The 15,660-nt window shown below is 27.8% G+C and overlaps 1 protein-coding gene across 1 annotated transcript in view; it reads right to left on the reverse strand.

Annotated features, from left to right (window-relative positions):
• LOC101507740 (katanin p80 WD40 repeat-containing subunit B1 homolog KTN80.2-like) overlaps positions 1–5,658 on the reverse strand; it is a 9,733-nt gene extending 4,075 nt beyond the window's left edge. The window contains 12 exon segments of the mRNA XM_012713103.3: positions 1–59; positions 140–196; positions 377–895; positions 1,275–1,449; positions 1,766–1,909; positions 2,000–2,074; positions 2,331–2,401; positions 3,476–3,578; positions 3,691–3,917; positions 4,257–4,374; positions 4,571–4,701; positions 5,351–5,658. The exon segment at positions 1–59 is cut by the window's left edge and continues 12 nt beyond it. Of these exon segments, the coding sequence (XP_012568557.1) occupies positions 1–59; positions 140–196; positions 377–895; positions 1,275–1,449; positions 1,766–1,909; positions 2,000–2,074; positions 2,331–2,401; positions 3,476–3,578; positions 3,691–3,917; positions 4,257–4,374; positions 4,571–4,701; positions 5,351–5,375 (1,704 nt within the window). The 5' untranslated portion in view covers positions 5,376–5,658.
• Between the last annotated feature and the right edge of the window lie 10,002 nt (positions 5,659–15,660).

Here is a 15,660-nt window from a genome sequence, read left to right on the forward strand (position 1 = left end):
TCTTTCCCTTCTTTCAAACCTCTCCACCAGAGAACGGGTCCTTCCTCGCACAACAGCAACTGCAATAATAGAATATAAAAATATTCACTTTTCAGTGGCTTTATACAATTCAAAACTACATATATAAAGGATGGCAAACCTCCATTGACATATTTAACTGGAATATTTTCTTCCTTGCAAATAGAGGACTCATCACCTGGAACAAATCACATGTAAACTCAAAAGACTCAACTTTTAAGTTTTAATCATATATAATAATCCAAAGTAAGAGGAAATGTAGACTAGATAAAAGAAATTAAGCAAATAGGACAAAGAAATATAATCAGTGATGACTTGCATTTTTAATCCGCCAAGTGGTTTAACACGAAAAACTTACGTTTTGTCAGGTTAAAAAAACTGTATGGAGATACAGTTTTGTCAGACTTGTCGGTGACATTCTTGATAGGATGTTTATCTTCACAAGACTCTTTGACTTCATTCCGAGATCCAAGATCAGTTTGGAACTTAGGATCTTTTGTATTGTCTAATTTACATTTAGTATCAGAAAAAGTTCCAGAGTTCACATCTGACAACCTATCAACATCGAATCTGCCAGTGGACGCTCTCCGAACATGAGCTGGTTTAAGTAACATCCCAGGTTTTGTCTTTGAAAAAGTGATGATCTCTTTTTCAGGTTTTGGTGAGTCCTTAGCATCAGGAATGTTCCGCGGTTCAATGTTTGGCACAAAGTGAGATTTTCTAGTCTCTTGTTCATCTGATTTTACATGAACTTTTGTTGTAGGAGTCTGCTTCACCGTTTCCAGGTTATAAATTTCCTTCGATTCCTCTGCGAGACCTACGTTTGCAGAACTATATGATCCTGATCTCTGTAAAGTAACAGGCTTCCCACCAGCAGCTTTATACATTAAAAAAAAAAGCATTATATTAGATTCACAATCACCAAAGTAATCAGAATTATAAATACATAGACACCAGAATAAATGTGTGTATCCCCTTGACATGCATTCATCCCTCTCGAGTCACTTCAAGAAATTGGCCATATACATTGTTCCTTAAAACAACCTATTGAAGCAATGGTAGAGACTTGTGAAATTTAGCAAAACACTTTCAGTAATGAAATTTATAAGACAGTTTGAGAAATTATTACCATAAGTGAAAGAATAAATCGGCATATAATACCCTCGCTAAATGCAGCAATAATAATGTAACTAATTAATTACAAAACTTTAAATTTCAAAGAGCAACTGAGAAAAGACAAAAAGTCGGTGGCTTACAGTCGATATATATATTCTTTATCTCTTTTGACTCATCAGGAGATATGCTTCGAAACCCAGAAGTTGGTCCTAGATCAACCTCTGCTTTTTCCAGTTTACTTCCCTTAAGACTAAGTTTCTGCTCTGTGCCTTCATCTTTCTTGAGATCCAAGCCATCCCCATACGGCTCAATAAGCTGACACATTGAAACTACCACTCAGAAAAAGAGCTAACAGATAACAGAAAATAACATATGCATCTCAAAATATTTTTTCCGCTACAGAATAATATGCATGCCAAGTACACATGTTGCCGCTAATCACCCCGCTCTGGCGCTCCCTCTCCAATGTCAGAATTGGAAAGTTCATAGCATAAGTAATGGCATCTCACAGCTATTTAAGTATGCTTTCACAATCATACTTTGAGCTAAATAATATACATTTATTACAGAAAGATCATGTTTTAAGTTAAAAACTAAAGCAAGAATTAATCTGAAGGATAGTGGGACCTACTGATATGTCTGCTACCCAAACTCCAACAGAGTTTCGGTAGAATGAGCACCCTAAAAGTTTCCCATCGTGGATGCAGAGATCACCAAGTGTTGTCCATCCCATATCAACAGTATCATGACAAATAACAGGTTCCCAAGAAAACACCTGCAACATATGAGCCTTGCAAATCACATCTTTATCCTGATACATGCGATGCATTATTTATTTTATAGTCTAGATATAATCAAAATTTACCTTCAAACCATCTTCATGCCCGCTAAATAGGGTCCTTCCATCGGGATGAAAAGCTATTGAGCGTACCCCTGTAGCCTAATAAAAAGTAATGTAACATGCGTCAGATAAGTAATCTAAATTAAAAGCAACAAAATTTGTACTTACCGCTGAAGTTTAATGTTTATGCCCGTAATGTGCATGCATTTGGGAGAATAAATAGTAGTATGAAACTTGTCTAAAGGTGTTGTGAGAGAGATATAAGAGTAGAACAAGCACAAGATATAGCATACAATACATGAACATAATAGTTTCCTCTCAAGCAGAAGAAGAAAGATTTGGCAGGTTTGTATACCTCACGTCTGGCAGATCCTATCAGTTCAAAGGTTTCTAAATCCCAGAATTTCACTGTTTTATCTGCCGAACCTGCAAAACAGTTTGTGAACTTCAACAACTGCTTTTCATATGTATGCAAAAGATGTTTGTAGAACTTCTGAAGATAAAGAAAGCACAGCTATAAAAAAAATAACATATTGACATTAACACTATGGGAGATAGAGAAGGAACTTTAATGTTTATTTTTTATTTTCCTATCAGATAGTATGATGAAATTATTACATGAGTTCAATCACATTTATCCTAGTGCTTTAAATTTTTTGTTTCTATTAATTCAATTACAGATAAATTGCTCTTTCTAGGCAGGATATGGTTGAGGCTTTGATTATTAATTAGGGAATAAAGCACAAAAATAATTATTGATAGGTTTTCCATGCATAAATGTTGTGGTTAAATATTCATGAGATAAACTATGCGAAAGATATATTTGACCTAGATGAAGTTAAAGTTAATCTCGACGTAGGAGGATTCTGAACCTCGAAATAATTGTTGTTTGAATTTCTATGTCTTCTATTTTTTTTTTTTTTTGTCTTAATTAGTTTTTTCTAATTAAGAGTCTACAGCTCATTCCTTAATGTCAGTAATATATGATCCATTCATGTAAACAATGAAAATAAATGTGAATGATACCATCTTTCCTTATTTGTTATCGATGCAATAATCAAGTCAGTAAGAGCAGATCACTGCCATTGGTATGAGCATTAATTGTCAATTTTTAAAGAAACCCAAATTTAAAACCTGACAAAATCCTGAATAAAATGAAGCATGAAACTTACCTCCATTGTTAGATCTTGTTGATATTAAGTTATTTCCATAAAACTCTTACCTTTTTCGACATGTTCTTTATTTTAATGGCCCTAAGTTGAGCTATTGGACCACAGCTGATGTAGAACAAGTTCTTCATTAGATTCTACCAACTATACAATCTAAGTAAATTTTAATTTAGTGCCCTAGAATTTATATCACTCATTTAGAAGAGATTTCTTCTATGTATCAATCCTATTAAAGAAGATAGTGATTATGAGAATACATTTATAGATATTGCAAAGACATAAACATCAACCACTCTAGAGCATCCTAAGCGTTCAAAAGTCACTAAATCACCTGTAGCCAGAAGAAACTCGAGCGGATGGAAATCTAAGGAACTAATGTGTCCGTCATGGAAATTGAAGTCATGCAAAAGCTTTCCAGCAGTTAGATCCCACACCTGTAAATTGGCAATACGGTAAACATATGGTTGATGGATGCAAAAGTTGTACCAAATAAAATCTATTGCAAGATATATAGTACAATTGATTAATAAATGTTTGTACTATTACCTTCACAACATTATCAAGTCCACCAGAAACTACCCAACGGCCATCCGGAGTGAATTTGATAGTACTGATGCCTTGGCTATGACCCTTGTATGTATGAATACATCCTTTTTTCCGGATGTCCCAAAGCTTTAGATTAGTGTCCGTGGAGCCAGATGCAAAAAACTCACCAAATGGATGAAACTCAACAGAAGTACAATTGGATCTGTGCCCGGAAACAGTGCGAACCACTATACTTCAAGAACAATGACAAAAGTATTAAAACATATTGATAAACTTTAAAATGCAGGGATCCTATAATGCACTCAACAATTGATAAACGCTTTAAATTTTGGAAATTCAAACTTAAAATTGTACTAATGGATTCCCCTATAAGGTTAAGATTACAATGCATATAGCTAAATTCCTAGTCCTTGCATCAAATAATTGTCTAAGTTTATGATCGGCAAATTTTCACTTCTATAGCTTACACTTTAATGCTCCTTAAATAAACACCATTTTAGGTTATAGTATAGCCCAATATCCTCATGGATTCATGGACTAATGGACTAATCAAAGATTAAACTTACTCTTTGCTTCTTCCAAATCCCAAAGCCTTATCACACCCGAAGATGATCCACCAAGAACTAACACTTCTCCCGAATCAAATGCAACAGATTCGACTGGACTAGTATGACCAGATAGGCTCTGCATATAATTACAGTAAGTCAGCATATAATTCATGTGCCAAAAGGGTGCAACAAAACAAAACTTATTGTTTAACATGAACTGAAAAGCAAACCATTCAGTCAAATAGAATGAGGCAATGGTCTAAAATCTAACAATAGCCATATCCAAAGTCCTAACCAAAATGCTCAAAAAACAAAGGTAGCAATGCACTGACCGTTAAGGAAGTTGGTTTTCCAATAGTCCATAGATTGACCTTGTGATCATCCCCTCCTGTAACGAAAAGACGACACGCCTTCTTTCCAATATTTAAACAATTTACGTTGCTTGAATGAGCCACAAATTCCTCTAAAGTTGATTGGCTCAGGAAATCACATTATCATCAAATACACTCAACAATTGTCAAAACAGATTAAACAAACAAAGAACAACAACAACAAAGATTCAAGACCCACAAACAAATTGAAAATCACTTTTTAAAGCTTAATAACCAGCAACATTTACATCTTTAAATATACTTTCTTTTTTATGATTTTCAAATATTAAAGGAAAAAATGCTGAATGTTTCAAATGATAGAAGGAAAAAAAAAACTGACAACAAAACCACAAATCAAAGGCAACACCTTCAAAGCTCCCACTAACTTCTGTAGCAATTTCCATACACTCAAATATAAATAAATAAATTAAAATAAAAAATAAAATAAAGCTAACTTTTACATCAACTGACAAAATTTGCTTCACTTATTTTCCCAGAAAATAAACAGATTACACCCAAATTTACCCTGTCAAATCAGAAACCAAAAGGTTCAAAATTAAAACAAAAAAAGAAAGAAAAAAAAAACTGTAAAGAAACACCTGACCTAGATTTCAATGGAAGTACTTAATTTTACATTTTTTTTTTTTTGCATAATAGAAAAGCTGAAGCAGTTCCAAATAAACAATTTTCTCAAGCATATATACATTTATTTATTTTTAAAAAAATAAATAAAAAGGATACGTATTTTGTATCCACGCTTTGCCATTTTTTGTTGGGCACCTCTGAATCAAGCTTCTGGAGCTGAAATAAAATTCCTTTCTGAAGAAACAAACAAATTGAGGAGTTGGGTCGACTTCAAAAACGAAGCTTGTTGCTTCTTGATACTACTTTTACACCAGCACAACGATTCAGAAGGAGAAAAAGAAGAAGAAGATGAAACTTTTTAGGTGAATATGGGAAATGAAAATCCGAAACAGAAGTTAGGAATTGGATTGTATATGTCAGAAAGGCAAATGGTCTGAAAACAATATTAAAAAGAGGAATAATTCAGATTCAACTATGTTCGAACTTAGAACTTAGAACTAAACAATTTACGTTGCTTGAATGAGCCACAAATTCCTCTAAAGTTGATTGGCTCAGGAAATCACATTATCATCAAATACACTCAACAATTGTCAAAACAGATTAAACAAACAAAGAACAACAACAACAAAGATTCAAGACCCACAAACAAATTGAAAATCACTTTTTAAAGCTTAATAACCAGCAACATTTACATCTTTAAATATACTTTCTTTTTTATGATTTTCAAATATTAAAGGAAAAAATGCTGAATGTTTCAAATGATAGAAGGAAAAAAAAAACTGACAACAAAACCACAAATCAAAGGCAACACCTTCAAAGCTCCCACTAACTTCTGTAGCAATTTCCATACACTCAAATATAAATAAATAAATTAAAATAAAAAATAAAATAAAGCTAACTTTTACATCAACTGACAAAATTTGCTTCACTTATTTTCCCAGAAAATAAACAGATTACACCCAAATTTACCCTGTCAAATCAGAAACCAAAAGGTTCAAAATTAAAACAAAAAAAGAAAGAAAAAAAAAACTGTAAAGAAACACCTGACCTAGATTTCAATGGAAGTACTTAATTTTACATTTTTTTTTTTTTTGCATAATAGAAAAGCTGAAGCAGTTCCAAATAAACAATTTTCTCAAGCATATATACATTTATTTATTTTTAAAAAAATAAATAAAAAGGATACGTATTTTGTATCCACGCTTTGCCATTTTTTGTTGGGCACCTCTGAATCAAGCTTCTGGAGCTGAAATAAAATTCCTTTCTGAAGAAACAAACAAATTGAGGAGTTGGGTCGACTTCAAAAACGAAGCTTGTTGCTTCTTGATACTACTTTTACACCAGCACAACGATTCAGAAGGAGAAAAAGAAGAAGAAGATGAAACTTTTTAGGTGAATATGGGAAATGAAAATCCGAAACAGAAGTTAGGAATTGGATTGTATATGTCAGAAAGGAAAATGGTCTGAAAACAATATTAAAAAGAGGAATAATTCAGATTCAACTATGTTCGAACTTAGAACTTAGAACTGAGAAATAATATATATTTCTATTTCCTTTTCATTTTTTTTATTTTTTCAAGGTAATAATCCTTTCATTTTCTCTGTCCTAAATAAATATAAATACTTTCTTTTTTCTGTCCTAAATTAAACACTAGTACTACTTTCATATCTGTTTTATTTCTCTCTTCCTTTTTAAATCATTTATTGTTAATAATATTATTATTAAATGATAATAACAATAATAACTTGAATGTGTGGACACGTTAAGTTGTGGTAAAAGAAAGTAAATCTCTCTTTCAAGTGACACAAACTAACGGTAAGTAGTGAACAATTTAGATATTATTCTTATAAATTTTTAAATTATATTGAGGTTGATGGGCATATACTAAAACAGTTTTAATCTATTATCCAATTAAAAAAAAAATACTATTTTGTCATGTATCGTTATTAATTTAAAAAAAAATATTTAAGATAAAATGATTTGATAAAATACAAAATTTTCATTAAATATTAACATAAAAATAATTTATATTTACAGTGGATTTTTTATTTTTTTAATTATATTTATGCATGTATTTTAAATGTAATTTTTATTTATTTACTAAATAAACCATCAATTTGCAGTGATTAATTTATAAATTTTGAATAATAGGGCGAGATCATATATATTTATTTAAATGAAAATACATTATTGAATAAAAAATTGTAAATTACAACAACTATACTGTTATATATATATGTATATATATATTCAAAAAATTAAACACATCTCGAGATCTATTAATTATAACTCTCTAAATATTTTGAAATTGTGGTAAAAATTTCCATTTTTAATATTATCAACTATATATCTTTTTTTGTATGTGAGGAAACAATTATTCAATAATTTACCTCTCATACCATTGTTCACTGCTCGTTTGGTTATTCACAAATAAACTTATACAATAACATTTAACAGGGACATCACAAAAATTTTAATGAAAAAAAAAACACAAATAGTCATAAACTAAGAATAACAAGATAAATAAGTTAGTGAGGGAAATTGCCCCCTAAATAGTCATAAACTATATTTATTTTTGACAATTTGGTCTCTAAATTATCACTTTCTTTTTAATTTGATCAAAAACTATAAAAACACAATAATACTTCATGAAGGATTATTAATATATCAATTTAGTCACTTCATTATTTTAAAAGTATGAGAAAATAATGGTGGGAGAACAAAATTGATGAATTAATAATAATTTAGAGACTCACATATACAGATTTTAGTTATGACACGAGGATGTTACGATCATTTCAAATTTTTTTTTTGGGTAAAAATAGGTATATCTACAATAATATTTATCTATAATATATGATATATATAGTCAATATTTCGATAATAATATCAAATTGTGGAGTAGTTTAGTGATAATTGAGATTTTCATGATATAGTTGTTTGATTCACAAAATTATAAATACTTGAATTCGAATCGGATATTTTTAATACATCTATAAATTAGAATTGCTACTACACCAAATTCAAACATATAAGATTAATTAAAAAATAATTTATTTTTATGTTGTCACTCAATAAAACTTGTCAACATCCGCTATTTGAGATTAATTATTACATTTATATAGTTAATTGACTAAATTAAAAAGAGTGATGATTTAAAGATCAAATCATAGATTTTGAAAGCAAAAGTTTGTTAAAACTAATGCTTATCAATAGATTTTTGTTTTTATTAACAATCTATCCCACACGTCTCTTATATATTTAAGAAAATGTTGTATTTTTCTTTTATCTTACTAAAGCTTAAAATGTATGATTAAATTTAGTAAATTAAATTATACATTGAAAAGAACATTAGTGTATGGACTAAAATTGCTTTTTGGAACTATAAGTGTCTGGTATTACAAGTATTGTAAATTTTTGAATATCGAGTTCTGTCTTTATTTAATGTTGGTTTCATGTATGAAGTCTACGATGGATGTTAAAATAAAACATTTTAAAGATCATACCAGTACTTTTATTAAAACACTTATCAAACTTATATTTTAGACGTTTTAGAATATTAAATTATTTATAAAATTAATATAATTAATTTTGTATGGTATTATTTTTTTATCGATAATAAAGTCAACTGATTGTATATTTATTGAAATAATATTTGTTCTAGTTAAGATTTTATTGATTTTACTTTTAAAAATAATATAATACGAGACTTTTTTGTTAAGTAATATTTTTATTTTTTAAAATGTAAAATCATCTATTGTCTAAGTGGTCTTAGTCTTAGGTCGTCATGTATTTGCTTAAAATTGTTTAATGTATAAAAAAAAATTTAAAGTATGAAAAGAAAAAATACACATAAATAATTTAATTTATAAACACCATAAAGTTCAAAAACAAAATTATAATGTCCGAGAATTATGATACCGTGACAGTATAAATTTTTTACTTTTACAACCTAATATACATTTATATATTATTTGACATTTATTATAATATGTGTCATAATTATTTGTGATTTACTTATAATAGAAATTTTTTACTCGGATAAAAGGTTAAACTCTATTGGTAAAACTACAATTCCAATAACACAATTAAACTACATTCATGTGGCTTTATCTAACCTTGTGGTAGTAGTGTTTTACTTTTCTTTTACGAGTTTTCAAATAATAATAACAATATTTGAGATAGGGATTTTTTTTTATTTGAATATTTGATTGTGTGAGGTAAAGAATTGCTCCGTTGCGTGTGGCTCTTTCTAATTAATTGCGTCTTGTACGTTAGTGTTTGTGGAGTATAAATTATAATATATATATTTAATTTATCTGTTTTTATCGATTCATAAAATTAGTCTTTTAATATAAAGGTCAATAATTTTGGTCTCTCGCATATATTTTAAATTAAAAAATAACGATTTGATATATTTTAAACAATGTGATATACAATTTCATGATATATAATAATTTAGATGCATTAATTACTCATATGTTATTAATTAAATTATAATTATGAAAAATTTATGAAGTTGAAAGCTAAATTTTTATAGTGTTTTATTTTGATTTTATGAATGTTAATCATTCTACATAATCATACCATATAACATATTATTTAAATCATGTCATATCATCATTTTTTTAGTTAAAAAATCATAAGGATAGATTAAAATTGTCGACTCTTAAAATAGAGAGACAAAATAGAGGGACAAATTTTGTGAATCCAAAAAAATAGAAATACTAAAACTGCAATTAAGCCTATTATATAATATGTAATAATATATTGCTTTTTATTTTTGTTTTACAAAAATACATATTTAATTATTTATATTTAGCTCAATATACGTTTAAGTCATTTAAATTTATTTAATTTTTAATTTGCTCATTTAAGTTGCATTCAGTTTGCATTATTAGCCTATAAAATATATTAAATTATTGCGTTCATTTACGTTTGATTTTTTTTTAATCACTGCTATAAAATATTTGTATCTAATCTAAAACTCGTAAAAATTAATTATACAAGCTACTTTGCACGTGAATAAAGGTAAAGACATTGATCGTGTGAATAGACATTTCATTATCTTATTTTTTTAAATTATAAACGTGTTTAAATTATCATAAAGAAAATTAAGAAATATAGACAATTTATAATATTTAATGAATGATTAATATGATGAATGTGTTGTTGCATCATTTAATAGAATTTATCATTATAAAAAAAAATAGTTAAACTAATTATTGTCGAAATTGCGATAAATAATTAACGATGTTAATATAATGTAACTTAAATAACTAAATCGATATAAAATAAATTTAAAGAATCTAAGCGAAAATTAAATTAAACTTTTTTTTTTTACAAAATTGAAATAATATATTGATATTCTCTATTTTTAAAATACACTTCGTAATCTTTGAAATTGTTTGCATTAATACATAGTAAATGTCCAAATATATTTGCTATATAAAACTTTCATGTAAACCTTAAATTAATATTTGAAACAATATTTTTCATCCGATATCTACCTAATTTAATGAGTAATTTAACTAACAATTGGGCATGAAGTGAATTGAAGAGAACAAAAGGCACGAAAATGACTTATATCGAACAAAAGGAGATTCCTTATAATATAATCTTCCTTTTTGGTCTTCAATTTTTTAATTGTTTAAGAGAAAACACTCAACGAGATATCAAACATTTCGCTATCATTCAATAACATGGATGGCCACATATCAACTGCATCAAAATAGTTAGTTACATGAACAATCCAACTCTAGTGTGTGTGTGTGTATATAATGTTGCTTATTTTTTTATTATATATGGTTGTTGTTTTGTTGGTTAGCTGGCAAAAGACACAATTGCAATCTAAGTATTGGGGTTTGAGTTAAGACTTTGACTATTAACATAACATAATATAGTAACTAATATCTATAAAAAGAAAATGAAAATTTCTCTGTAAAGATATAAATATCAACCGAGTTGTCATTAAAAAAATCAAAAAGAATTTCGTAAATAAAAAAAGTATCAATTGAGTTAATCAAATCCAAACGTTTAGATATAGGTGTCCTATCACTTTCAATGATAGTAAATGGGTAATAATTTTCAAAATAACAAGTTCAAACCATATTTTACAGCGTGTATAAATGTAGCCTAAAATCATCAATGTCCCCATTTAAAGTGACAGTGTGGCAAAATACAGTAAAAGGCAATCTCTACATTGCATGATACCCATCAAACGACAGTTCATAGATTTAATTACTCTAACATCCACCTCTCAATGTGTACTCGATTGTGTATATTCGACAATGTCGGTCCTCAAATGCATATAATTAACAAAGAGTAAATTACTAAATTGTCTATTAAAATTATAATTACAGTGGGTCACACATGTATATCTAAAATTTATAAATAAATAAGATTTTAAAATTTAAGACGTCGGACAATAATTTATCCTTTAGTTTGTTATGTTAATGAGATTCACGTGAACATTAACCACAAACAAATTTATAGTAAATTTATTGCCACATAAGATGAAATTGAAATTCAATATATGACTCTTGATTAATTCAAAATGAATATTCAACAAAATCTTCTAGAATAATTTTGTGCGATAATGTCTAGATAACGCTTAAAAATAATTATCCTTTAATCTTTTGAGTGTTTCTTCCTTGTTTAAGAACAGCAAGAAGAGATCATAATATGTTATTGGACCTTCAGAATCATGAAACAATTCAATCATCATCGTAGCACTGACTTTCCATCAAATTCGTTGATTTCCATCATTAGAAGATAACTTGATCATCAAAGTCAGATGTTGTGTTGCTTGATTCAGGTAGTCAGAGGCAAAGGCATAACTACATGGCTTAAAATTAGTGGCATGGACAATGTCACTTTGTTGCATCTTCATATCAAGTTGTGTATCAGAGGCAACATCTTGGAACAAGTTACGGTCTTTAGAGCAATTAGAACATGAACTTCAGAGGCAGCTTAAATAGATGCTTCAAAGTTACTGTAGAAGGCGCTTTAGAGGCATGCTTCAAACTTCAGAGGCAAATGAGCAGAAGCTTCAAAGGCACAAGATCACACACTTCAGGTGTATATGCGTGCACACAACAACGTATGTAATAAACAGAGTATGAACATTGTGTTGACTTCCTTTGATTTTACTTGACTTTGATGTTTTTGTTTCCTCTAACATCTTTAATTCCTCGAGTATCTTCCTCTAATATTGTTTCCTCTGTTTCCTGGTTTTATTTACTGCACATTAAATAAAATCATTAGTACAATAAATTATTTTCACAAAGTACATTTGTTACCATCAAAACAATATGATTGAATTGTTCTTAGAATCAACCTGGTTCCAACATACAATCTCAGTCCGTTAGACCACTACCACCCATAAACAAGAGTAACTCTTGGACCACCGGCCATCAGAGTATCATTTCCTAAGTATAGCTCAATAACAAATGAATCAGATGTAATGAATTGCATTCATAATCCAGGGATGCGATCTCTAAATCCAGAGTAGTAAACGTACGAGTGAACATTTGAAGAATGAAGTAGTTGAAAAATAAAACATTTTGAATCATGTTTATTGTCTGGTTGAAATTTTGCTATATTTTATATGATGTAATTTGCACTTATTACTAATTAAATCTATCTTTTAGATGATGTACTTGGCACTTAAAGACCGCTTCATAAGTGAGTCTAGATTTTGAAAATTGTAATTTAGTTTGACTATATCCCTTTTATGCCTAGGTTTGGAGAAGAAAATTAGAAAAATTTGATAAATTAGGAAGTTTTGAAATAACAGTAGAAAATATATGGAGAGAAAATTGGGAAAAAATGGGTAAACGAAAATGGAAAGAAAAAAAGGGACGCGAAAATGGAGAAATTAAATGTAGAAAATGAAAAGAATTATCTTCTAAAGTTCTTTTTAGTTGCAGCAACACTAACAACAATATTTATTTTACAATGACATTTGAGAATCACCGAGTTCAAGTTTTCATCCACTCCTGAATTTTTTTGTTCTTTCATTTTATACAATTTGAACATCATGAAAGAAGAAGAAGAATGAATTATATAAATGAAATTTTTTGAAAGAAGAAGATATGAAATAATAGAAGAAGAACAAGAATGAATTATATAGATATAGATGTTATTATTGTGATGAAGATATAGTTTCAATTTCATTTTCAAAATTGGATAACTTAGTCTCTCGTATTTACAAAATTTAGCTAATTAGTCTATCTTTTATATGGTAATGAGTTGACTAACAGCTGAACTTGTCAAGCAAGCAGTTAACGTCTACGTCAACCTCATTAACATAACAAACTAATCGATGTACTATATTGTCCGACGTTTTTCAATTTCAAAATGTTATTTGTCTATTTTTAAATTTCAAGAAGTAAATGTTTGACCTTCATAATTTAATGGGCAATTTAGTGATTTACTCAATTAAAAAATTCATGAATTGAATTTCTATTTCTATATATAAAAGAAAGGCTAATAAATGTCCCCAGACACCATTAAAAGATTAACAGTGAAAATATATTATTAGAAGTTATTCACTCAACATCTTGAAATTTTTAAAAATAGTATTTTCCACGTAAAACTCATGTTTTATAATATGTAAATATTAGTTGTTTTTGAAAAATTATGAGAAATTATTACAAAAGACTTGTGAGTAAATTAACTAGACCAATTAAAATCAGTCACATACTCTGTTAATTTAAAAAATAATTCATATTTAGTGTAATTAATGAAATACTTGTGGCTAATTTTCCTTAAATAGTCTGAAACAACTTAGGTCTTACATAATATTATTACTATTTAATTTCCACATACTCGTAAGAGTGTGACTAATGATTTAGTAAAATGATAAAAAAAAATATGTATGGAAAGAGGTAAAATGGAAATAATATTTTAATGTTTTATTTAAAAATTAATATATTTTAATTTTATTAAATGAAATTATTAATAATTAAATGACATGTCACATATGAATGTATTTAATCATATTTCATATTTGATACCATTAAATTTTTAAATTTGATATTTTGAGTCTATTTTAAAATAATGTTTTTTTGTTATGACTTTAATTAAAATTAGAATTTTAATTATAATAATAAAAATAATTTATCTAATTATTAAGATCAAAATTAAAGAAATAAATGTATTAAAATTTTTAATTTAATTAAATATTATACTAATATATAAACAAATTAAAAATATTATTGATCAGAATATTTATAATCCTTATTTTAATAGTACTACAAAAATTGTCAAATGAAAAACTTTTTATAAGTGTTTAATATATTGTAATTATATTTATGTAAACTAAAATAAAAGACGGATGTCTTCGGCCGTGTTTAATGTATGTGGGACAACTCGTGGCACCGTCCGTCATGGCAACATTTGTCGTTTTCTGTCTTTTTTATTTCACTTTCGTGTAGTCGTTTTCGATTTCATCAATTTTCACCTATTGTGGTCAGCTTTTACGGTTTTACTATCTTATCTTTTTTTCTCCAAAACAAAAGCATGTATATACGACAAAGGAAAATAACACGTACGTAAGGAAGGGGTGACATCGATACTGTTTACGACATGACCATGTGCAGCAGGGTAGAACCGATAACAAAATGGTTACTTCTAGTCTAGTTCTAATAACACTCCAAGGAAAATGCACATGTACATCCAAATCCAAATATATGGTAATGAAAGAACCCCTTAACCATCTACACTTGTCAATCATAAGGGATTAACGTTTTTTATTTTATTTTTTATTCATTTTAATTATAAAACTATTGCCTCCTTTGTTATTTTTTATTATGCTTAATTATTTTCAATTGGTCAGAAAAGTCATGATTTTTTTTAATCTCTTAATGCAACTATTTTAATTAAAAATTGAAATTAACACATCATAAAAATTGTATCATTAAGTGTACTTTGATTTTAACTTTAAAAAATTAAAATTATTTTAAAGTTACAAAGTTAATTTTGACATTTAAATATTCTTTAACAGAATTGATTTTACCTCATTAATTGATTTTAAGTTAAAGTTATATGTAATTTTTAAGTTAAAATATAATTTTTACACCGTAATTTATTGGTAAAGTTACTTTTAATTAAATATATAAACAAAAATTATTTTATATTAAAATTATTTTTAATTAAAAACAATTAAATAAAATTAATTTACTTAAAATCAATTTTAGTAAACGCAAAATCAAACACCAACTAAATGGATAAAATAAATACTTGTGATAAAAATAAATAAAAAATAAAAAGTGTTGTTTTAATTGAGGCATTCCATTTAAGAGAACTCTAAAAGTGGCACTTTTATTTTTTATTTTTTCATTTTCTCTGCATTGCTTTTTAAAAAGCACAAAAGTCCAAAACAGGAAAATGTAAAGGAGGTCTTTCTAAGACTAGTGCTTTTTTTATTGATCAAAAAAGAGATTTTGTGCTTCTCCTCAAA

Source organism: Cicer arietinum, chromosome 1 (genome assembly GCF_000331145.2).
Source record: "Cicer arietinum cultivar CDC Frontier isolate Library 1 chromosome 1, Cicar.CDCFrontier_v2.0, whole genome shotgun sequence".
Lineage (NCBI taxonomy): Eukaryota > Viridiplantae > Streptophyta > Magnoliopsida > Fabales > Fabaceae > Cicer > Cicer arietinum.